Genomic DNA, 25366 nt, shown 5'->3' on the forward strand with positions numbered 1-25366 from the left:
CTCGTGCTACATATAGAGGTAGATCTCATGACCCTCACCAGCACTGAGTGTACGGAAGGCTTTTAAAATATGCTAATATACTGGGTCTTTCATTGGAACTCCTTTTATATGAAACTGAATATTGAGTGTGGACATTTTAGTACCTGTGGGTACTAAGAAAGCAGTACAGTGATTTCCCCTGGTTCTCGTCTGTGTTTGCCTCAACACTTCACAGTCACAGGTGAGGACACCCTGTTCTTCAAAGCAGTTCGTATTTGCAGCTTAAAAATAAAAATAAGGATTTGTAGCCGGGCGTGGTGGTGCACGCCTGTAATCCCAGCACTCGGGAGGCAGAGGCAGGCGGATCGCTGTGAGTTCAAGGCCAGCCTGGTCTACAAAGTGAGTCCAGGACAGCCAAGGCTAACACAGAGAGACCTTGTCTGGAAAAACCAAAAAAAAAAAAAAAAAAAAAAAGACTTGCTAACATTCTTCCTGGCAGGGTTGCTACTGGGGAAACTTTGGCTTCTATTATTGTATGAACTCAGAAGACAGAAACATCTGCTCTCCTTTAAACAATTTTGTCACTGGAGTTTTCCTTGAATGTCCTATTTAATTCCAATGCAAATGGGAATTGTCAGATAGGAGTTTAAATACCTCTTGGCAGTGAGTGTCTGACCTAAACAGCCCTGAGCTGTCCCAGTCTAACTACAGCATCTCTGTGTTCCCACCTGAGGTCCCCTCTGTCCTGCCCTGGTGTGGAACCTGGGGATCTTTCCTGCCCGGGCCTGGTGAAGGCACTGAGAAGGAGTCACGTTCTAAGGAAGCCCTGGAGATAGAACTCAACCCTGAGCTCCCCTCCCCCAAAGCTGATGGGACAGCTCCTGTCTGCTGCTTCACTTTTACTGGGGTGTGTGAGACCCCAGTAAACATTGACCCTATTGCCTTCAATGGTCAGAACGGTACTTGGACGTGACCCTTTTATGAGTTGGAAACTGTGTGCCACCAGGACTCCTGCAGCCCTGGCAGCCATTAGCTCAAACTTTGCCATCTGCACAGTTGTCTTTAGTCCTCAGTCTCCCTCCCTCCCTGCCTAGCCGCATCCAGGCTGAGGGTTTTGAAAGCAAAACTGGAATTTTCTCTCTGGGCTTTCGGGACCAACAGAGAAGCAGCTGGCAGAACACAGGTAAAACAGAATTCTAGGAAAGAGAGTAAGGAGCCCTCGTTGGTTTGGAGGGACTCAAAAGAGAGGTAGATTAGCTAGGTAGAATGACACTGGCAGGAAGAGGATTCTGAAGACTAGTAGCCTGGTGTGGAATCGGGCTCGTAAATAGACATTCTGTATATGATTCAGAAAATAAAGTTACTTCGCTGAGCTAGCAGGTTTTAACCTCAAAAAAGAAAAAAGAAAGTCAGACTGGACATTGCCATAGTACAACCTGGCTCTCAACCCTAGCTTTGCTCTTAAATGACTAGACTTGAAGTTCCAGAAGGGCTGAGTTACATGCTCAGTTAGGTGTGTGAAATAAATACTGGTCTCACAGTGTGAGGTCATCTCACAGTAGCTCTTGCCTGTCTGATTTGTGTGGAATTTTGTAAGAATTAACTAGTATAAACACTTCTGTTCCTAAGACTCATGACTGTGCTATTGGGTACACTAAGGCTTTGACTGGAAATATTTTAATATCTTTGAAAAAATTAAGTATGGATGCATTTTGAATCAATAGTGTATTCTAGCTTCAGCTTTTTTGTCAAGGGGAATGAGGCGGTGTGTCCTATGTCCTTGGGGAGACTAGGAGACTGTGTAGGAAGACAGTCTAGTGAGCCCCTTTTTCTCACATTAAAGGAAATAGAAAGTCTTTATTCCCAGGCTTATACCCTGGCGTGAGGATCCTGAATGTTCTTGCTTATTTGAAATAGTTGCTAGTGCCAGGCCAAGTGTAAAGATCTGAAGACAGTACACATCTGAGAATCTGACCACTTGCGTTCCAGTTCTCACTCACTAAGTTGCTTGGCCTCCCTGATACCTGTTTTCCTACCTGTAAAAGGAAGATAATGTTATCACTCACCTGAAAGTGTTATAGGAACTGAATGAAATAGCAGTGCACGCATAAGGCACAGTGCATGAATAAGATAGTATATGCATAAGGTATAGTGCATACATACATAGGGCACAATGCATGCATAAGGTATAGTGCATACATACATAGGGCACAATGCATGCATAAGGTATAGTGCATACATACATAGGGCACAATGCATGCATAAGGTATAGTGCATACATACATAGGGCACAATGCATGCATAAGGTATAATGCATAAATACATAGGGCACAGCGCATGCATAAGGTATAATACATAAATACATAAGGCACAGCGCATGCATAAGGTATAATACATAAATACATAAGGCACAGCGCATGCATAAGGTATAATACATAAATACATAAGGCACAGCGCATGCATAAGGTATAATACATAAATACATAAGGCACAGCGCATGCATAAGGTATAATACATAAATACATAAGGCACAGCGCATGCATAAGGTATAGTGCATATGTAAGGCATGGTGCATGTGTAAAGCTCTATGTCAGCCGGATGTGATGGTGCACGCCTTTAATCCCAGCACTCAGGGAGGCAGAGGCAGGTGGATCACTGTGAGTTTGAGCCTCATCTACACAGTGAGTCCAAGCCAGCTAAGGCTACACAGAGAAACCCTGTCTCAGAAAAAAGGAAGGAAGGAAGGAAGAAAAAAAGAAAAAAGGAAAGGAAAGAAAAAGGCTTTACGTCTTTTCAGTAAAAGCTAGAAGTTATTATCTGATTTTTTTCATGATTACTCTGAACTTTTTAAAACAATGTGTCTATTCTGGGTCTTTGCACTTTCACAGAAACTTAAAAACTTTGGGTAAAGTTAAAAAGTAGCAATGACTTAAAGAAAAGGTTTATAATAAAGCCTATTAATATTGCTTACTAACTAACTAATTCCATTTTGTTTACATAAGAAAAAAGTTTCACTTCTCCTCATAATGATGGCAAAGTTGTGTTTGACATTTGACTTTCAGTTCTTTGTCTCCATCCCCAGAAATAGTCACAGTTACATTTGACTAGTCAGGATTTATAGAAACAAAGATAGTTTGCTGTTGGAGTGAGGAGCTGTAGAGACTCATGCAGTTTCTTTCCTTGAGGCTTGTCATTCCCTGGTTACTCCCGGGACACCTGACATAACGTGATTGCTACTTGCACAAGGTGCCTGGGAGCCACAGAAAAGGTGCTCCATGTGCAGCCCAGGCACGCTGTCCTACACAGGGAATGACACCCAGTATGTTAATGAGACTTCAAGACTCTTTGTTTTGTTTTTTTGAAACAGGGTCTCATGTAATCTATGTTGTCTTCAAACTTGTATATAGTGTATATATTGGAGATGAACTCCTGATCCTCCAAGATTTTTAATAATTGTTGGATAATCCCAGGCAGTTCTCTGGCTTCATATTTGTGACATCATGCTCTTTTCTTTTTCCCCCAGATACTTACTGGAGCAAGATTTCCCAGGCATGAGGATTGGTCCGGAGCCAACCACAGACTCCTTCATTGCTGTGATGTATGGGGAGACCGAGGGGAGCACCCCTGGGAACGCTTTAGTGGTGGATCCCAAAAAGCCATTCCGAAAGCTTAGTCGCTTTGGAAATGCTTTCCTGAACAGGTAAGGAGCAGCAAGCCGCTCCTGGTCAGGTCATTAAAGCTTTTTTCTTCAAATTATTCCCTATCACTTATGGAGCCCAAACTGAAGGACAGACCATGTCTGTTCTAGAAGAGGAAAATGTGTGTGGGGTCAGGGGTTGGGAGTGTGTGCTAATCAATCAATTATATTTCACTCTCATCTGTTCTGAATGACTTTACTGGGCGTAGCTGGGGCCCCAAAATGGACATTGATGCTGCCCAGTATGTGGCCCAGTATGCAGACAAATGGCTAATAAGTTGGGTTGCACTGAAATAGTTCAGGTTGCCCAGTTCCTGTCACTAGTAGCTGTGGGGTAGCCACCTCGCAGGTGTGGTGTGCAGGGCTCAGAAAGAGCGAAGGTCCCTTGGCATCCGTTGGTCTTTTGATTGAGGACAGGTTGCCTCGTCTCCCTGAATGTTCCTTTGACTTTTTATTTGAGCTTTGAGCTCCTTCCTTATTCCTTGGAGCAGGGCAAGGTTAAATAGGGTGAAAACAAAAAGTTAGCCTATATACATGGCCATTACTTTCTAGATAGAGATGTGGGTTGCTCTGCCTTGATTGGAGGTGTATTTTATCTATGCCCCGACCCCTGTCGTCTATTAGTGGATTTCCCAATGCATCTGAGGTGTTGGTGGGAAAAACCGATGGCAGGCTTTCTGCTGTAGCTCTGCAGTAGGATGAAATCTACTGACCCCTTTCTGCTCCACTGTGTTCCTCCCTCTCGCTCCCTCTCTCTTTTCCATCTTTTCTTCTTTCTCCCCTCACCCAACAATTTTTCTTTCAGTTTTACTTTTAATTATTTTATTTAGTTCTTTTAGTTCTAATGTATATGAAAGACAACATGCAATTCTTTTTGAATCTGGCTTATTTCACTTAAGATGATACCCTCTGGTTCCATTTTGCCTCAAACAACAGGATTTTATTTTTATGGCCAAATAGTACTCCACCGTATGCATACATAATCACATTTTCTTTCTTCTCTTTTGTACTGTGGCTAGGAACTGAACACAGGGCTTCCTATGTGCTCTGCCACTGAACTATACCCCAGGCCTCCTTTTAACTTTTTTTTTCCAGGGGGGTGCCAGGGTTGTTGCCCAGGCTGGCCTTGAACTTACTCTGTAGATGAGGCGGTTCTTGAACTTGAGGTCATCCTGCCTCTATCTTCTAGTAGCTGAAATTGCAGCTGTACCATATGCCTGACTACCATATTTTCTTATCTTGTCCTTTGCTGATGGGCTGCTTTCGCATTTCAGTTGTGAATAGTGCCACAATAAACATGCTCATGCACGTATGTCTTGTGCATCTGGTTTTTCTTCAGGTATATTATATACACAGGAATGAGATAGCAGGTGATAGGCAGTTCTTAGTTATTTGAGGAAACTATGTGTTTTCCATAGTGAGTGCCCCACCTGATATTCACCACATTATATAAAAGTTCCTCTATCTTCCACATCATCACTAGCATTTTAAAATAATATCCATTCTAACTGGATGATATGGGTTCTCATTGTAGTTTTGATTTTTATTTCCCTGATGGCTAAGGTACTGAGTATTTTTTTCATTTCTTTTGAGATCATTGGCCTTTTTTTTTTTTTTTTTTTTTTTTTTTTTTTTTTTTGATTAGTGGTTCTTTGGGAATTACTGTCTTTAATTTTGAGTTTGTTAAGCCTGGTAGTGGTGGTGGCACATACCTTTAATCCCAGCACTCAGGAGGCAGAGACAGGTGGATTGCTATGAGTTTGAGGCCAGCCTGCTCTACAGAGAGAGTTCCAGCACAGCCAGGGCTACATGGAGAAACCCTGTTTCAAAACAAAACAAAACAAAACAAAAACAAAAGCAAAAAACAAAATTGAGTTTGTTATATAGTCTAGATTATCAAAAGCCTGATGAATAATTTCCCCATTATATAAGTTGTTTTCACTCTGTTGATTGTTTCCTTTCTGGGCAGAGAGTTTTTAGTTTGAGGTAATGCTATTTGTCGATTTCTGCATGCGTGTGCGTGTGTGCACATGTGTGTATGTTTGTGTGCATGCACGTCTTTAGTCTTATTTGAAAAATCAAATAAATAGTTGGGACAGTTAATATTGTTAAAGGTGTGTATTTTTTTAAATCCTTTTCTCTTCTTTCCTGCCATTCCTCCACATCCTTCTTTTTTCTCTTTTCTGAGTCTAGCTTTATAAAATAGGGGCCAGCCATCAGCTAGAAGTGGAGGGGCAACTCCAGCTGCTGAGGGAGAGGAAGTAGAGCTGGCACTGAAGCTCTGCCAGAGACCTAGATCACTTCTCCTTTCTAGATGTTCCTAAAAATAAGATCCACCCTCTGACTGCTGCCTGTCCAGAGCCTGGGAAGGCTCCTTTCGTGAGGACCCTGGAGTGAGCACTTGGACGGTGGCTGTGCTGAGAGCCCAGGCAGCCTCAAGCTTCCCCGTAGGAGCAGAATCTTCCTTTAAAGGCTTTCAGATGCTCCTGTTGCAAACCAGAGAGAGCACCTGAGGGCTAGCAAGAGACCGTGGCAGTGAGTCAGGCAGCAGTACGCAGATGATATAGAAGGAGCCATGCAGAAGCTCACTCTTGTTGCTAACAGATGCAGATTCTCTTCTTCAGGAGGGGCTGTGCCTTAATTCCAGAGTTGCTGCAGATGGCAGCTTCTCTTTGTGCAGAAGTGAAACCCAGGACCCCGGGAAGAACCCAGGGTCATGAGGAGCTCAGGACAAGGTGAATGAGTCAAGTCCAAGGAAATTGAGACATGCATGCATGCATGAATGCACACACACACACACACACACACACACACACACACACACACACCAATCAGATACTTTCTGGGAGCATAGGACGTGGGGCAAGCAACAATCAGATTTGTGCCATAATTGGCTTATACAGAGGCCAAGGCACAGTACCCTTCTCCTAGATGGTTGCTTTAGAATCCTAATACTCATTACCTTTGTCTTTGTGTGTGTATGTTTGTCCACGTGTGCACACACACTTTTTTTTTCCTGGCAAACTTTAAAGAGAAATAAGCTGACTTCCCTCCCCCACCCCAAATTTTCAGTTAGCAAAGTCCACACTTTTAAAGGAATATACAGGAAGAATGGTTATTGGTTTATTTTACTTTGTCAAATAATTTACTTTCCTAAAATAACAAAGTGTTTTAAATCTCAAACTTAGAGCAGATGAGTGTGGAAGAAAAGCATAGAGGAAACATTTTGAGTGGCAGTGTTTACTATCTTAGACTTTAAATTATGCTGAAAATAACCCATGAATCACATAGCCGTGTATTAACTGAGTCCAGGAAAATAGAAAGATAAAAACCAAACAACTATGCAGCATATGCCCAGCACTGTTCTAAACTTTACCTGTATACGCCACATGGAAAGCTGAGATACACTAACTTCAAGTCCTTATGAAGATGCATTGCGTGGCTGTCACTGTTTTCCCAAGCAGTGCTGAGGAACTGGGGAACAGCAAGGGTGAGATAGTGTCTTTGGAGTCGCTCAGCCTAGGGGCAGTGCTAAGATTAGAACCTGGAGACCCCAGTGCTGAGCTGTCCAGTGGTGCAGTGTTTAAACTCTGCCTTCTGCCCCCACTTAACTTGAGGATAGCCCTGCAGTGAAGACAATGGAGACTGTGCTATCCCCCAAAGCACAGCTCACGTAATTCTGTCAGCACTGTGCTTGTGGGGTCAGTAGAGAATATAGTGACCAGTTCATGAGTACGAAGGCTAGAAGGAAAGACGTGATCTGCTGAAGAAATGGTGGTTTCCTTCTTCCTACCCTTTGCCACCCTGTGCCCCAGCAATGAGGAATGTTTGTCTCTCAAGCCATCCTGGTGGCCGTGCCTACGTGAGGCTCAAAGGCAGGAACACAGCATAACACACTTTTCCTGGAAACTAGGTCAAAATGTAGTAGGAAAGAAAACCAGTAGTTTTGTGGGTAGAACTTTGTCCCCTGGTCTTGATGATAGGGGCCTCTCCTAGCTTTAATCACTGCTCCCAACGGCATTTTTTAGAGAGTTAAATACCTCATAAGATACTTAAAGACAGGTGGTGCCTGTAGGGTGACACCACTTTCCCCATTACGCAAACCTTGGGGACCGGAGTCTCCTAGGCTGATTGTTGAGAGACTAATGAATCAGTGGTGCATTTCAGAGAAATGGAGATGAATTCCTGAAAAGGCAGATTTGACGTAGGAAACAACATACGTGAACAATACAAGGAAGAGTTACGTCTAGAACAAAAGAGAGTTTGGTGGAAATGAGGCTTTAAAAATCAGTGTCTCAAAGTCCCTCCGCCATCTGAGAGAAGTCTCACCGCACCCCATTCTGCAGCTGTGCCATGGAGCTGATATCCCAGCATGCATCAGGAGGCAGTTCAGCTCACAGAGGAACAGACACTGCCCGTAACACCTTACATACAAGTCCTGAAAGACTGTTCCAGAAATATCAGAGATTTGGGCCTGACATAATCCTCCAGCAGTCTGATATAAATTAGATGTATGGGTTTCCCTCTTGGCTTACTTTTCTAAAAATGACAGTATTTTTAAACTACAGATAACCTCAGATGTTATTTTTAGCTTTCGCATCTAGTATAACTTTAAATGACTTTTTCACAAAAGAAATTATTTTAAAGTCTCTCTCTTTATTTCTCTCTCATGTATGCATTGCCCTTAATTGCTTAAGTTTTTGCAATTAATCTTTCACCCTAGGACTTGAGGTAATTCTGGGTGACAAATCATTGGTACTGTTTTTGTTGTTGAGACAGCGTCTCATTGTGCATCCCTGGCTGGCCTTGTACTCCTTTTGTAGATCTGGGTAGCCTTGAACTTGGAGATCTACCTGCTTCTGTCTTGTGAGTGCTAGGATTAAACGTGTGCACTACCATGCCCGACTACAACCAATGTTTTGATTTTTTGTTTTGTTTTGTTTTGGTGTTTGTTTTGGGAAGGATGGAATAGGGATGTGTTTCAAGACTTCAAGACAAGGCATCTCTGTGTAGCCTTGGCTGTCCTGGAACTCACTCTGTAGACCAGGCCGGCCTCGAACTCAGAGATTCTACCTCTGCCTTCAAGTGCTGGGATTAAAGGCTTGCACCACCCTTGCCCAGCTTGTTCTTGTTTGTTTGTTTTATTGATTGATTTATATTTTATATTATATCCATTATATATAAATATGTGGATGTTTTGCCTATTTGTGTGTGTACCACATTCATGTCTGGAGCCAGCAGAGTCCAGAAGAGGTCTTCAGATCCCTTGGAACTGGAGTTATAGCCACCATTTGGGTTCTGGGATTCAAACCGGAGTCCTTTGGTAGAGCAGCCTGCTCTTAACCACCAAGCCATCACTGCCCATCCCAAACCATCATTCCTGATTGACAGCTGCTTGTATGCTTCTGGTTCTGGCGTTTCAGAAAATGCACCTTTTCTCCTGGATTTGGGCAGGTCCTTCTAGGGCAGCATACCACTTCTGGCTTTGCTCCGTGGCAGCCAAGAGAGAGGCATTTGTGTAATCTAGATGTGAACATCACTTCTCCCTCGCACTAGAAAGCTAGATGAGCCATTTATAGTAGGGCTGTGTGATGATTTAGTTGTCCCGGTCTTTTTGTAGATTTTCTACTTACGGCACATAATCTCTGGGTTTAACTCATTGGTAAAGCAGGTAAGATCAACTGCTTCCTATTATCACTTGAGCTGAAAGACAAACATGGTAGAGTTGTTTATAGAGGCTTAGAGACCTGTACAGGGAGGTTGCTCACAGTACACACCCACCTAACCTTCCACAGCACTAGGTAGAACACAGGCTGCACACGGAAGCTTCAGGGCAATGCCACGTCAGTCCTTTGTTTCAGGATGTTACCCTAAGTATGGTACAGAGACTTAGCAGTGATCCCAGTGTGTGGTGGTCATAGTAGCCATATATAAGACCTATCCAGGACTGCCAGCTTACATCTCAGCTCTGTTATCACTTGTCACGAGTGGTCCTTCCCAGCCCCAGTCTGCCTTTTATTTTATTTTTATTTCTTTTTTTAGGTTTTTCGAGATAGGGTCTCTCTGTGTAGCCTTGGCTATCCTGGACTCACTTTGTAGACCAGGCTGGCCTCAAACTCACAGCGATCCGCCTGCCTCTGCCTCCCAAGTGCTGGGATTAAAGGCGTGCGCCACCAATCCTGGCTAAGCCACCACTTTTCTTTCTTTCTTTTTTCTACCATGTAGGGCTAGGAGATTGAATTCAAGTCATCAGAAATGGCTGCTGAGCAATCTTGCTGGCCCAAATTTATTTGTTTGTTTGTTTTCAAATTTTATTTTTTAAACATTAGTCATTAACTTAGAATTTTAGCTTTGTAGGCAGTTTTAAGTAGCTAATGCTCTTACCTTCCTGTATTCCTGTGAGGCAGAACTAGTGACCTCCTTGAGACCTTATGATCCCTGCCATCGCTCTCTCCTCTGCCCTGTTGCTGCCCTTGACTTTGCCTAGACATGGTGGTAACATGGAGTTGGGGATCCAGTGAAGGATCTTGATCGTTTTCTTCTTTTTACCTCAGGAAACAAAATTCACCAGGTCAATGGGAGGGACCTCTGGGAACGAAGAGAGGTCCGGGGTCTCTGTAGCGCATCTGCATTCCGTGTGATACAGAGGAGGCCAGGTGTCTGCACTATTTTAGTCACTTCAGAAAAGAGTAGGAACTCCATCTTGGCACAGCAAATCTCTGCTTGGAAATGTTCCAGCAGAAACCTGCTGCTAGGACTCCCAACCAGCCCTGCTGTGAGGGATATGACAAACCTTGCCTTTGACCATCCTTTCTGAGAGTGGAAAGATAAGCAGTGGCTGCCATCGTGACGTTAGGGGTTCCTGATTACATAGAGTGTGGTTTCAGGGGCATGCCTACATGTGTAGACTTAACCTTGCAGTACCTGCTGAGGCACCATGAGTACCCAGTGCCTGCTGTGCTATCTGCCCTCCTGCCCCTGCCCCAACCCATTCAGTTTCTTTGGAATGGAGTCCAGTCCTGCACACACAGCCTCAACAGCCCCTTCTCCTATGCCCCTGGAACCCTGCCAGGGTCCGTTTTTGGCAGTTGTCCTTGCTGCTGTGGAGATAGCGCAACAGAACTGCCTCTTGCTCTGTGCCTCACACACCTGACCTGGGAGCTGTTGGCATGTTCTTGCTGAACATTCCAGGGGTGAGTAGTGTAGGAATTTTAAGTCCGCCTGTTAGCCTCACACTAAAATCTAGGGATTCTTGTGTTTTAGAAAAATTGATACTGAGTGTGATACTGTGGTTTTGGAGAAACAGCTTCCTGTGGGAGCAGTTTGTATAAAATAGTTTTACAGAGGTACAGCATGTTTAGCGTTGCCGGCTGTTTCGGCATAAACTGACAGGAAACACGGTGTGCACTGAGTTGTGGCGTTCTCCCTGGGAGCTTAACACACAGTGGTTAGTGGCCCCTGCATGCTCTGCGCATATCACGCTCATATCCGTCAGTCAAGCTGAGGGCACAAGAGGGGCCAGAGAAAAAGATGAATGAGAAGTTTCCCTTACATGGACTTGGCTTTATTTTTAACATTATGGAGGTTTTCAACTTTGTGCACTGAGTTCTGCTCATCTGACTTAGGAGATACCAGCTTGTGGTCTCCTGCCAGCCACACATTATTGCAAGACCTCGTGATGTCGTAACTGCTCTGTGCTTCAAAGGGTCGCCTTGTCTCCAGTCTCTTGGGCTGATTTGGAAGAACAGAAAAGAATGTATGACTAGCCCCGAGCCCCTTAAAGGACAGTTCTCATCAATATCAGTGGTGGCACCTTGGGCCTGGATGCCCTCCCCCGCACACAGGGCTGCTCAGCCACAGCTGTGGAGGCTGGGAGGCCTCCTTGCCCTGCATTCCCGGCATACTTACTTTCTGAGTAATCCCCACTGGTTCCACTGACTGGAAGAATTGAGCTGTTCCCAAGTGTTTTCGAGCCTCTGTCCACACAGATACAGAAGTTAGGCACTTTTAAAACAGGAAGAGGAGAGGCCCTCTGTTTCCCCTTTAAAACATACACAGACTTAACAAAGATCCAAACCAGGCGCTTGGCCTGGGGTGGAAGTAACAAAGTACTTCCTGCTATTACTCATTGGTTCACAATGGGAAAGCTCCCAAGGACACAGCAGATTCCAGTTTAGTTGCCTCCCTGTACATATAAGGAAACTGAGGCCCACAGGGAAAACCCTTTGTCTAAGGTGTCATAGAAAAACCTGAACAGAGTCTGAGCCCAAGTCGGCTAGAGCACAAGTGAAAACTGTCCTCCATCCCACTCTGCCTCCCGCTTGTTTGAGCAGATGATGGGAAGCGAGAGCAACAGGGTTGCTGGTCAGGAGGAGGAGGAGGTAGCAGGCAAGAGAGGCCGGAAGAGAGGCTTGGACACAGTTCAGAGGTCAGTCAGGCTCTGGGCTGACTCTGTCCCCTCAGCTGCTCTCAGAGCGCCCCTAGGACTCTTAAGCATCTGAGGGGTGATATTATCTAGCGATGATAACCTGCTCCTCGCTGAACTAGCTGCTGGGCCATTGGGGCATCGGAAAGGGACACCAGCCCCAGGACCTCTAGCTGTCTGCAGGGCAGTGCACAAGATCAGATACTCTGGCCTAGGAGAAGTGCACCCTGAAGGACACAGCTAACACTTAGGACGATTGGACAAGGGGGGGGCGGGGGACAGGAGGCTCCTGGGGGTAGGAGTCAGACTGAGCTTAAGGCCCAACTCTGAGCGACTCAGCTCCTTAACTTCTCTGAGACTGATAGACAGATGTTAGGGATCAAAGTAGCTAATATTTATAAAATGCCCAAGTGTTTGATATATATTAGCTAAAACCACAGTTAACAATAAGGGATCAAGTAGCAGGTAGAAATGGGTTGCAGCCCATCTCCCACATTTGTCTGTAGAATGGCAGCTATTCTGTGGCCTCAGTGAAGTTGCCATCAATTTCCTCTAAGTCCATGCTTTACAGTCCACTTCACAGGCACTTTAGCTTCTGTCTACATCCTCTATCCCCTTAACAGACATCAGTGAACGGAGAGCCCAGGGAGCCCACAGTTAGAGACTTCTGCAGGGTCCAGTGTCTGGCCCCAACTTTGCTCTGTCTCTTCCAGGTTCATGTGCTCACAGCTGCCCAACCAGGTTCTGAAGAGTATCAGCATCATTGACAGCCCCGGCATCCTATCTGGGGAGAAGCAGCGCATCAGCCGAGGTCAGTGCCCCACTGCCCCTCCCACCCTCCCCAGAGCTGACCCAAGTCCCTTCAACTATGAGCAGAGCTTTTCTGCTCCGGTCCCATTCTTCCCATACTCCAGGACAGCCACAGCCCAGGGCCTCCCCCAGTATCCTAGGCAGCCAGAGAGGCCCAAGAAACAAGTGAGGAGGCATCCTAGGTTCTGCGATTTTAGCTATATCCAGCATCAAGAGGGGAATACCCCACCCCGATCCCAGCCCCTTAACCGTTACATGTGACATGTGATATTCCTTCCGCTGGCATGGATTTTACCCCAGGAGCCCTTGAAGCATCTTGCCCTGTGGAAGTTTTTGCTAGGCAGACTCTATCCTGTGCTTGGGAGCACAGCAGAATGTAGAAATGGTTCCTGTCCTCGAAGAAATAGAAATGAAACAGTCATTCTTCCTGTTGTCATAGAGCTAAAAGGGGATTGGGTGAAACACCACGAACTGCAGCCCAATAGCAAGGTATGAGGGAGCCTGGCCGGGGGTAGGAGTGTGGGAAAAGGCACCCCTGAGGCCGTGACATCTGAACTAGTATCTGGAGGATGAGCAGGGGTTACCCAGAGGAAACTCTGATGTGGAAAGTCCATATATAGGAAAATCAGAAGTGCTTGGACAATGACAAGGCTTCCACAGCCTTTGGCAGACAGGACTGTGACCGTTTCCAGACCTGGGCACTGTGGTTTCAACAGGTATACTGCTGCCTTCTGGCCCCAAGTCCAGAGAAAAGGGTCATGGGATAGATCCTAGGACAGAGCAACATAGAGGAGATAGGATCCTAAGGTTATGCTTGTGAGGCAGGTCAAACGAACACCCTCCCACACACTCACTGCCATAGAAGGAAAGCATGCTTCTGAGGTGCTCTGCGGCTGTCACTTCCTGCCAATAGCTTCACAGTCCTTTGCACAGCATGCCAGTGACCCCATGCATGTCAGACTTGAGTGGCAGCCAGTCTGGAGTCAGCCATGAGTGTGACCAACAGTGAACTCCTCACAGTACAGGAAGCTAAAGTGTAGTTGCTCAGTTCATGCAAGCTGTGTGCTGGCACTGAAAGGGCTTCTTCAGCCAGTGACCCTCCTTCCATTGGCATCCCGTGGACCCACAGAGAGAGCGGTCTGCCTGAGCTAAGGCTCGTCCTGTGGTTCTTTACTGTTCTGGCAGGAACATTAACAGTGCCATTAGCTACCTTGAGACTTCACAGAATCTGACGATTAGAGAGAAAAGAAAAAAAAAAACAGTCTTGCACTGGTCTTTTCATTGAGATCCTTGTTGTTATTGTTTTCTATTATAAAAATAATACCTGTTGTAAAGAATTCAAATGAGTAAGGGTGTAAAGAAACTCACTGGCAGAACAGTTCTTCCTACATTTCTAAATACATAATTTCTAACAAATGCATTGACTGGACACATTTTCTACAACTGACATTTTGCTATAATTGTCTCCATGGCTTAATAAAAGGAACATATATATTTTATTTAACTAATAATGTGCCTGTCATAGTGTGAACACTTCTTTTTTTTTCTTACAAAGAGCATTACAGAGCCGGGCGTGGTGGCGCAGGCCTTTAATCCCAGTACTCAGGAGGCAGAGGCAGGTGGATCACTGTGAGTTCAAGGCTAGCCTGGTCTACAAAGTGAGTCCAGGATAGCCAAGGCTACACAGAGAGACCCTGTCTCAAAAAAACAACAAAACAAAACCAAACAAAACAAAAAACCAAAGAGCATTACAGATTTTTTGTTTGTTTGTTTTGTGGATCTTTGTAGCTCAGTACCCATAGATGATTTTGTTTGTTTTGTTTGAGATAGGGTTGTACGTATCTGAGGCCAGTGAGACCCTGGCTCAAAACACAAGGTAGATAGCACTGAGAAATGACAGCCAATTATCTTCTGACTGCCACATGCATGGGCATGCACATAGACCTGTGGGATTGTGTGCACACACACATACCAATTGGCACCGTTAATCTGAATGGCTGGTGAAATGTATTTTTGCGGGGAGGAGCAAATTCTACAATTTTTCTGAGCTGTCCCAATTTACTGCTTCTACATGTCTGATTCAAGTATTGTGGAGAATATGCCACCCTGATAAATCTTGTTACCACAGAATTTTAGGGCTTCTAGAGCGCTGCTTCTACCTTATCCCTTTTTCCCATTGGCGGGCCTTTGGGCAATGCTCACCTTTCGTGTTCCTAGCGTTTCTCTTCTGGGTAGTAATTACAAGTATCTTTCAAACAACAGCTGCTCCATGGTGGTGGTGAAGCTTGGCATGATGCTTCTAGTGTGCTTTGAAGATCAGTCTCTTTCAGCACTTGATACGACCTGACTCACATCCTGGTCTGATTTACTGTGGTGAACTCTTGCAGTCTATGCACAGAAATAGCACATATGGCTCAAGCCCACCAGCTGGTCCCTGCCATTCCGAGGGACACAGCAACTGGTGGGGAAGGACCTTGGTCTCTAAGCAGCAGTGCCATGGACCATAGCCAAGGGTCCCAAGCCTTTTGGCACATGGTGTCGGGGGCATAGTTTGTGGTTGGAGTCACCCAACTGACATATTCACTATGTTAACGTCAAAGAATATATATAGTGCCTTAAATCTGCTTCAACTTTAGTAATTGTACACATCTCACCTGTGCTCAGACTGATGTCTTTCTGTCCAGCTAAGACCACAGCCCTGCCCTTGCTAGCAGTTAGGGTCAGCATTGGCCAGTGGAGTACTTATCAACCATGACCCCATGAGCATTAAAAACATTGTATGTTGGCTTTATTGGGAGGTGTCTGACTCCCTTGCAAAAGTGCATAGAAGAGGAAGAGGGTGCTGATGTATCATCTCCTCTCTGTTTTCCTTCTTGGAATGTATGGGTTTAACCCTTAACAAGCCTTGTGACTTACTCTCTTATGTGATAAAGGAGCCCACTTGAAGTGTGTAGTTAATAATGTAACAGCCACGGTGTACTAAACCCTCCCTGTGTGTCACTGTAAACACTGCTAGCAATTTAAGATTTATTATCTAATTTAAACCTGAACTTAACCATGAGCAAACGGAACCAGAAGCCTCCTCACCCTCCCACCTCTAGGAAAGCAACCTTGAAAGCAGTCGTGAGAATTTTCCCAGCTGCCAGGCAGATGTGTGACCGAGTTTGAGACCTGAGGAGCAGGGTAAAAATCACTGATGGTGTCACATTTGGAGAGCAGGCTTAGAGGAGTGACTACTGCCAGCGTTAGTTGACGGTCTAAGTAAGATGTGTAGAAGCCAGCTCATTCTCCTGCCTGCTGGGGAGGAGTGGTGGCTATGGGAGGAGCAGTGTGCGTAGGCTGACTGCTGAGCACCCCCAGCATGATGCACTGACTCACTCCTGCGAACGCAGCATCTTCCGTGAGCTTGGGATCAAGCAGATGGTGAAGCAACTGAGTGTTATGCTACTCTGCTCAGGTCACACTGGATAGGATGGGCCTGAAATGGAGAGCTGGCTTCATGTGTCCTACTGGCAGGCCTCATGCCCATTACCCAGAGTGGTAAGGACCAGGGGCCAGAGATTTAGGGACCGGACAGCCTAATAAAGATAAAAATTTAGGAAGGAGTCAGATACTTTATTGGTAAAAGTGGAAATAGGGACTCTTGAACTTGGGGTTCAGTCATATGTCCCCCTTGCCTGCAGCTGTACACATCCATGTTAATTCTCTCATTGCATTATAAGCATGGTGTCTTTATTCTGTACCGGGTGGAAGGGCAAGTGTGGTTGCCAGGGTGGCACGGATGTTATGCAGCCATTCCTTTTCTCTAGGCCAGTCACAGTGAGAGAAGAAACAGGTAACAGCTGCCTGTAAGTCCCACAAACCTTCTTGCCAATAAAGGGGTGTGTGGGTTCTTCAGATTTTTTCCAAATTATTTTTCAAAATTGGGTGGGTAAATTCTGATCTAGTTCACTCTTCTGTGCCTCCTTTGCCTGATGACAACGTGCAGATTGTTGACATAATGTGATGAGATGGGGGTGGGGGGGGCACATTTATCCACATGCACATCTTTGTTTTTATTCCTAGTCTGTTATCATTTCTGGCCCTCAGTCTGTTTGCTTCCTAGACTACTGTTTATTCCATGCAGAACCTAAACATCAGCTAGGGTTTATTTCTGGACTTGGCATGAAAACCAGCTACTCAGGACAACCTCTTCAAGTCTATCTCCAATTGTAATGTGGCAGTCAGTGCCCTTGTCTGTGTCTGTAGCACAGTGGCATTGAGGTGCTGTTTTAGCTGCACGTAACTATTCCTGTGGGTTCCTGAGATAGAGGTTTGCATACCCTCTAAAGACCTGATTATGGCAACAAAAATTAGAAGGTTTTCCCCTTCTAAAAATTAAAACAAAACAAAACAAAAAAACAAACATGGTAGCTCATGTCAGTAATCATAGCACTTGGTATACTGAGGCAGGAGGATTTAGTTCAGAGGTGACCCAGGATACATAATAAGTTTGAAGCCAGCCTGGGTTGCAGAGTGAGACCCTGTCTCAAAACAGAATGAAACAGAACAACAGGATGCCAAGAAGTCTGAAGGAAAAAACAGCCTCTTGGCTTGAGTCTTCTATTCAATCTACTTGCTCTCCCAGGGCTTGTACCTCATCAAATGAAAACTGAATTTCTTTCTCTAAAGAAAGCCTTGTTTCTGTTGCTCCCAGTTTGTTCATCAAAACCAGTGACCACTAGCACTGGCAAGGTAGTGAAAGGGCAAAAGAGAGCCCTGCTAATAAAAGCAAGGCAGTGGTGGTATGTGAGACTGAGAGAGCCTTCTGCCTTGCAGTGACAGCAGCGACCTTTGGAACCGTTCACTAGTACTTGCACACTCACAAGCAAGTGCTGTTGAGTCCGGCACCTGACCGTTGGCACACCCCGTGAACAGGCAGTTTCAAGAGACTGCCAACAAACCCAAGGGCCTCAAACTTATATCACAAAAGAAGAGCCGGAGCTGGGGAGCAGGGCATGGAAGTCCAGGCTGTGATTACTAAGGGCACAGAAAGAAAAAAGAAAAAAAAAAACGTAGAAAAGACAAAAACAGACCACAATCAAGGAAGTACAAGCATACCTACTTGACAAGTTTTTTTAACTTTAAAGACAAAAGACCGGATTTTGATGGCTGCCCAGGAACATTTAGAGATATCCAGATAAGAGTGACTTCCCCTCTTGCGTTTTGGGAAGGAGAAGGATTTAAGGGAAAATACACATGAGTAAAGGAGAATGAGTCTGTCCTGGGGGCCTAAAGGTCTGCAGCAGGGTCTTGTACCCACAGCTTTTTACATGGTCTCTGCTGCTGGAGAAGCTGTGGTGCTGGCCAGCAGACCCCAGGTGTGGGTGGGGTGTAGTGCAGGGCTGTGGATATAAGCCCTGAATCAAGAGTGGAGCCTTAATACCGGACTTCATTCAACAAATACTTAACTTAGCAAGCAAGATGGACACAATCATGCCCTGCTAGAATTTATGGTACAATAAGACAAAAAGAAACAGGTAAATTATTTGATTCACTGGTATAAATAAGTGTTGAGTGGTGATACCAGACATGCTCAGTGAGGAGCCAGTGAGGCTGGCTGCACTTAGGATGGTGCAGGCATCGGTGAGGACAACCCTTTAGCCAAGACCTAAGTAATGAGAAGGAGCTGGCCTTGCAGAGTTGGGGCAGGTCAAGACTACACATTTTGGCTGCCGTGTTATTCAGATCTATCCCCTGTAGGATAACCTAAAGCTCTTGCACAGGATCTAAGTTTGGTTCCCAGCACTCAAGTCTCACAGCTCACAACTGCCTGTAATTCCAGCTCCTGGGAATCAGACACCCTCCTGTGGCCTCTGCAGGCACCTGCACCCATGTGTGCATACACATAAATAAAAGATAAAATAAAATATTTGAAAATGTTCAAATGTTTTATATTCATTCATTGATTTAAAATACTGCATATTTATTTTGTTCTGAGATGGTTTCTGTAACAATCAATGTAAACCTGGAATCAAATTCTTTTCTTTGCTCCAATCAAGGGATTGAAGTTCCTGGAGTGATTGTCTTGGTTTGCTTTCTGTTGCTGTGATAAAGGCCATGACCAAAATCAACTTAGGGAGGGAAGGGCTTATTTGGGTTACATGCCCCAATAACAGTTTATCATTGAGGGAAGCCACAGTAGGAACTCAAGGCAGGAGCTGATGCAGAGGCCATGGAGCAGTCCTACTTACTGGCTTGCTTAATGTACCTTTAAGCCACCTCAGGACCAACTGACCAGGGGTGGCACCACTCTTCAGTGCACCAGGCCCTCCTACATTAATCAAGAAAATGCCCTGCAGGCCATTTGGGGTTTCCTCCTCCCAGATGACCGTAGCTAGTATCAAGTTGACAAGAAACTAGCCAGCACAATGTAATAAAGAAGGGAGAGCACAAGAGAACTATAAGTCCTGGATTTAAATTCAGCTCAGCTATTTCAGTTGTATGGCCTTGGGGACATTGTTGCTTGCTTTGTAAAACAGAATTAATACCAGTTTTACAGGATTGTTATAAATAAGTTAATACATTGAAAGTAGATAGTAGAAGCTGAAAGTAGATAGTAGAAGCTGAGCATCACGGCATATGCCTGCTGGACAGTACTTAGAGGGAGACGCAGAATGATCAGGAGTTCAAAGTCAACCTGAGCTGCATCTTGACTTTGAGGCCAACCTGGGTCTCAGAATTCCAGGAAGGTGGGGCTAGAGAGACAGCTCAGGCCGAGTGCATTTATTGCTTTTGCACAAGACCTGGGTTTGATTCCTAGCACCCACATTGTGGTTCATAACCACCTGTAACTCCAGTTCCAAAGGATCTGATGCCCTCTTCTGACCTCCCTGGCACTGCACATACATGGCACACATACATGTACTCATACACACACACACACACACACACACACACACACACACATACACACACACACACACACACACCACCCCCAAATAGAGAAATAAGTTTTAAAACATTTAAGCCATGAAAGAAAGAAGGAGAGGGAGGGACAGGGAGAGAGAGGGCAGGAAGGACAGAAAACAGAGTAGCCATTGATGGCATTGGCTTATAATTCTCAACATACATGCCAATGTGGGCTACATTTTGAGACTGTCTTTTTTTAAAAGCCCCAGGTGTGCGCACCTTTAATCCATACCTTGGGGGGCAGAGGCAGGTGCTTCTCTGTGAGTTCCAGGCCAGCCAGGACTGTATCGAGATGCTATCTCAAACCTAGCCAGCTCAGAAAGGCCCGACACAGAGTGTATACACTCCACTGATGCAAGTGCGCATTGGGCTGAGCCACCTTGCTCTCTCACTACAGGAGCTGTAGTGAAGGCGTGCAGCCAGCAGGGAGCGAAGGTTACAAACCGAGCAAAGCTGCTAAGAGAAGGTTCCTCTTCCCTTTAGGGGCACGGAATTATCTTTCTTGCCTTGCAAAGAAGTAATTTGTTGGTTTTCTTATGCTTAGAATTACTTCATCCATCGTCACAGTCAAGGTTAGGACACCCCTCACCCCCGGAGAAGACCACACCCTTAGCAGTCACATCCATCGTCACAGTCAAGGTTAGGACACCCTCACCCCCGGAGAAGACCACACCCTTAGCAGTCACATCCATCGTCACAGTCAAGGTTAGGACACCCCTCACCCCCGGAGAAGACCACACCCTTAGCAGTCACACTGATTCTCCCCTTCAGCCCTAGTGAGGCCATCACTGAGCTTCTCTTTGCCTCTTTGGATTTGCCTGCCCTGTATATTTCACCATCTGGGAAGTAAGTATTTGTGTTTAACATCAGTGATGTTTACAGGGCATATATGCATTATAGTATATGCCAATGCTTACTCTCTTTTATGGTGGCATAATATTCCGTCATAGGGTTATACCACATCATTAGCTGATAGATGTGTGAATTTTCTAACATTTTGGCTGTTATGAGTGTCCTGTGGGTTAGGGTTAGAGGGTTAGGCGATGGAGGCAGGAAACTTAGGAGCTTAAGGTCAGCTGTGGCTACAGCCTGGACTACATATATTTTGCTCAAATATTTTTTAGTAGTTTTGTAGTTTTAGCTGTTACATGAAGTCATTGATACTTTAAGCTAGCTGTTTTATATGGTATGGGTCAAAGGTACAGCTTCTTTCCTTCATGTGTGGAAACCCAGCTGTCCCTGCCCCATTTGTTGAAAAATAATTATTTCCACCCATCACATTGTCTTGATACCTTGTTCTAAAACTTAATTAGTTTACCAAGCACAGTGATGCGTGCCTGTAATCTCAGTGCTTATGGGGCAGAAGGATCAAACATTCAGAGCCAGTCTAGGCAATGTAGAAAGTTCCAGGCTAATGTGCTACATAGTAAGATCTTTTCTCAATCATCATCGTCGTCGTCTATAGATGTGAGAGTTCATTTTGGCACTGTAGTTGTAGTCATTGATCTATTAATCTGTCCTCTTGAAGGACTCTCTTTGCTCACCTCACACCCCAACTACTACAGACAGACCAGGGTGAAGATGAAAGGAGGTGTTGATATGAGGCTCCTACCACAGCCTCTATCTGGAGTATAGGCACGGGAAGATCGCCGTGGCTGCCCTCACTATTATCTCCTCTAGACTGCAGAAAGAGGGTGGAAGCACAAACGTGGCAACTGAGGGCTTTTGGGAGGCAGGGGAGTGGTGTGGATGCCGGGACATGGGCACATAGCCAGCGGGCACACACATGGCAGGAGACTCTGTTTTTGTCTTGAAGGTTACGCAGAGTACTGAGGGTTAGGAAGTGGGTGGCGGCATGCAATAGGGTCCTGTAGATAGGTGTCTCCAGGCCCAGCTCCCAAAGCCAGTTTTCACATTAGAATTGAGTTTGGTGACCTCTCAACTTTGTTTGGGTTTGGCATCAGCAGAAAAGTGTCAGTTCCCCTGTAGCTGGGCCCGACCCCTGATGATTTGTTGTCAGATCCTGTTTTCTGGCTGGTACTAAGTCCGGTCAGCTGGGGCTGTGGGATGCTGGACATCACTTGCCACTCAGGCCTTCAACAGGAAATCCTGATTTCTTTTTGTTTTGGAGAAGTTTGCTGACAAACACATTCATGTCTCCTTCCCACCGATGCCACGGGAAATTCCACATCACTAGTGTCGCTGCTGCTTCTGATCTGAATGTGAACCACTGTGACTCAGAGTGGCATTTGCCAGGCCCTGGCAGAGATTTTACTAACATTTTAAATGCATAATTGATCATGAGGAATGACTGCTTCTTTCTAAACGTAAAGTCTGGACTTTCACTTGAAAAACAAAAAAAATATATATTTTGATGGTGGGGCAGACGTTTTTTTCTTAGCTCACGTAGAGAGCAACTGACAATCACAAAGCATCACCAACGTTTTCATAGGTATTGGGAAACAAATTAACTGGGAGAAATGCTTCTTGGCCTCGTGAGTATGAGCTGAGACTTGAGTTCCTTCCATACACTACTAACTCAGCTGCCCCTTGTAGACACTCGGTGGGCTGGGAGCAGTGGTAGGGAAGCACAGAGGCTAAACGATTTGAACATAGCGTTCTCAATAGATGCCTCCTCTCACCATTGTGCCCTGAACTACGCCTTCAATGCTCACACCCATGTAAAGTCTCCCCACCTTGACCTGGTTGATCTGACCCTCCAGGCTCACTTCCTGATCTGTACAATTGAATAGAAGGGATATTTCATGACATCCCAAGTCTGAGCCATAGGAAGCCCTGAAGGAATGTTTGCTTGGGATGAAACCCGTTGCTGTGCCCTGGAGGCTCCTATAGTTGAGGAGACCCACACCCATCCCCTGGAGAGGCTCAGCTGGTCTGACTCATGAGAATGAAGGTACCACGCATCTCTCAACCAACTCAGTTAGGCAATCAGGTAACTCCAGCCCCAACTGCCATGTGACCTCGTGAGGGACCCTAACTAAGAACCACTAGTCAACTCTCAGAGCTACCAGAGAAAACCCATGCAGTCTGTGGTGGCTTAAGCAGAGCAGCTAATGAGAAGACAGTTGGGTCTCTTACCTACTGTTCTAGAGCTCATGTCGTTAACTGCAAGACTCTACACAAACAGGAGGTCACAGTCCACCAGTCTCACCCTTGAGAAGGGAAGGCAGCCTTGGAAAGCAGGCTAATTGATACTTTTCTCTTTGTGCTGGCTAGTTTTTGTGTCCACTTGTCAAAGCTAGGGTCTTCTGAGAAGAAAGAATCTTATTTAAGGCAATGCCTTTGTAAGATTTTCCTGTAGATGGAAGAGCCCAGTTCACTGTAGATGATGCTACCCTTTGGCCGGTGGTCCAGGACTAAGAGAGCAGGCAGGACAAGCCAGTAAGCAGCACTCCTCCATTCCTCTGCCTTACCTCCTGCCTCTCGGTTCCTGCCTTGCCCTCCTTCAATAATGGACTATGGTGTGGAACTGTAAGCTGAAATAAACCCCTTCCTCCCCAAGGGGTCCCTCATTGGTTGTCACACTCCACACTGCCAGGTGTTCCTGCCCAAGCTCTTCAGCACCTTCTTTCTGTGCATGCCTGTTGCTTTAGATTTCACAGCGGCAAGACTGTTTGGCTGACTGTGTAGACCATGGAGATAGAAGTGTTTCAAATACAAGTTGAAACCCAGGCTTAAAAAACAAAGTCCTGGTATCCCTCAGCCAGTGGTATCCTACCACAGCTGTCTAGGTAAGGATTCTCTCTGAGAAGGAGACATGTAAGCTGGACAAATTAAGGCTAGGGATATATAGCACTCACTGGTAGGGTGCTTGCCTAATATGGTCTTGATTTGATCCCTAGAACCACCACACACACACACACACACACACACACACACACACACACACACACACACACACACACACACACACACACACAGAGTGGAGAGTTTGCCAAGCAGAGTCTTTGAGAGAGGCCCTGCAGGAGAAGATGCTGCATTGGCAAAAGCCAGTTGTGGGGAGGTGGGAGGCATAAGGTCTGAGTCCAGGGTGTACTAGTGAGTAGCCAGGAACAGTGGGTGAGGCGATCCGAGAGGGCCTTCAGGCGTGTGCCAGGGGCTTAGAGAAGAAGCACAGAGTTTGCTCTAGGAATAGCAGGAAGCCATTGGAAGGTTATCTTTTTAACCTTTTCTTGATTACCCAGAATTATCATTATGAACATCCGGACATTCTTGTCTACAGACTACTGGTCAATTCTGTTGTTGATTGTGTTTCTCTCTGCCTGATACCAGGGTGTTTTTGTGTCTTGTTTCCAGCCCTGTTCTCTCAGCTTCCTGCCTAGTTTTGCTTTAAGTGATGCATGGCAGGCTGACTGAGGTGATGAGTTCCAGGCTGGGGCACAGTTGCCACCACCTCCTGGTGGGGTTTGGGTGGTGACCAGAGACAGATCCTCAGGGCTTCTGGTATAAGACAGCCCCACTTTTAGGATTTGGGAGCAGCATTGTGATAAGATGCTGGAAATTTTGACGGCTCTCCTCCCCCTAGGAAAAGGCTGCCTGAGCCAGCACTGGGCTGGGTTCTGAGGCTAACCAGAGTCTCCCAGGGGAGAACCTCTAGTGAGAGCAGAGGTCATCCTGCCCTGCAGAGGTCAGCAGGTGACTAGGTGAAAGGGATGGTCTGAAGCTGCTGCGCTCTGCCTGTCCCCTCATTGCATGTGAAGGACCCTCTATGCATTTCAGATCTCTGGAAGGTAGGGTTTTTACAAACGTCTAATGAATTTAAAGAAGATTTCCCACACACACACACATTTATGTTTAATAGCCTCTCCTAGGATAATGGAGCCTTTCTTTTCAATCCCTACTGTTATATGTAGGGGAAAAAAAAAAACAACCAAAACCTTCTACAATAGTCTATTCTCCCCCCACCCCCGTTCCTGGGGGGGGGGGGGTACCTGTAGTGAGTGAGATGGTTACAAATGTAGGGGCTGGTTAGTAGAGAAGCATCATGCTGAGCAGTGCTTCTGAGCATCTTTCCGTTTCCCAGACCCTCTCACAAACCTTTGCCACTTCCAGCCTCCTTGCCCCTTCCACAGAATCGGCTGCTCTCAGGAGCTGTGAAGCACAGAGGAAAAATGGCTTCAGGGTTCACAGTCGCATGTGGGTGTGGAAGAGCTGAAGATAACAGGGCTGTCCGGGTACCTGTGGTGCAGGTGCAAGCTCGTGGAGGGACCTGGAGGAAGCTGACCTGAGCTCAGATCCCAGCACAGGGTCCTGAAGAGAAAGGGGGGAACGTGTATAAGCCATTTAGCTTAAAGCCATGATAAATAACGGACATGGTGGCCACTGTTTATTGTGTAGAGCTGTGATTAGAGCCAGGATAGATAGATAGGCCAGGATCTCAGGGTTAGCTTGGCCAAATAACAGATCCTGGGACTCTGATATTGTTTTAAAATTACCATTATTATCAGTACGATCAGTAGGTCCAGGTACACAGACACTTGTTA

General features: G+C 45.7%; 1 protein-coding gene across 2 annotated transcripts in view; it reads left to right on the plus strand.

Annotated features, from left to right (window-relative positions):
• Positions 1-25366, plus strand: part of EHD4 (EH domain containing 4) — a 69188-nt gene that overhangs the window by 15206 nt on the left and 28616 nt on the right. The window contains exons 2-3 of one of the 2 annotated variants that reach the window (XM_084776189.1): positions 3503-3679; positions 12815-12912. In XM_084776189.1, coding sequence (XP_084632315.1) covers positions 3503-3679; positions 12815-12912 — 275 coding nt within the window. Of the gene's footprint in view, positions 1-3502; positions 3680-11907; positions 12105-12814; positions 12913-25366 lie in introns of those variants that run through there. The other variant, XM_084776190.1, reaches the window with a different exon arrangement.

The sequence above is a fragment of the Acomys minous genome, assembly GCF_964271855.1.
Source record: "Acomys minous genome assembly, chromosome: 3".
In the NCBI taxonomy this organism is placed as follows: Eukaryota; Metazoa; Chordata; class Mammalia; order Rodentia; family Muridae; genus Acomys; species Acomys minous.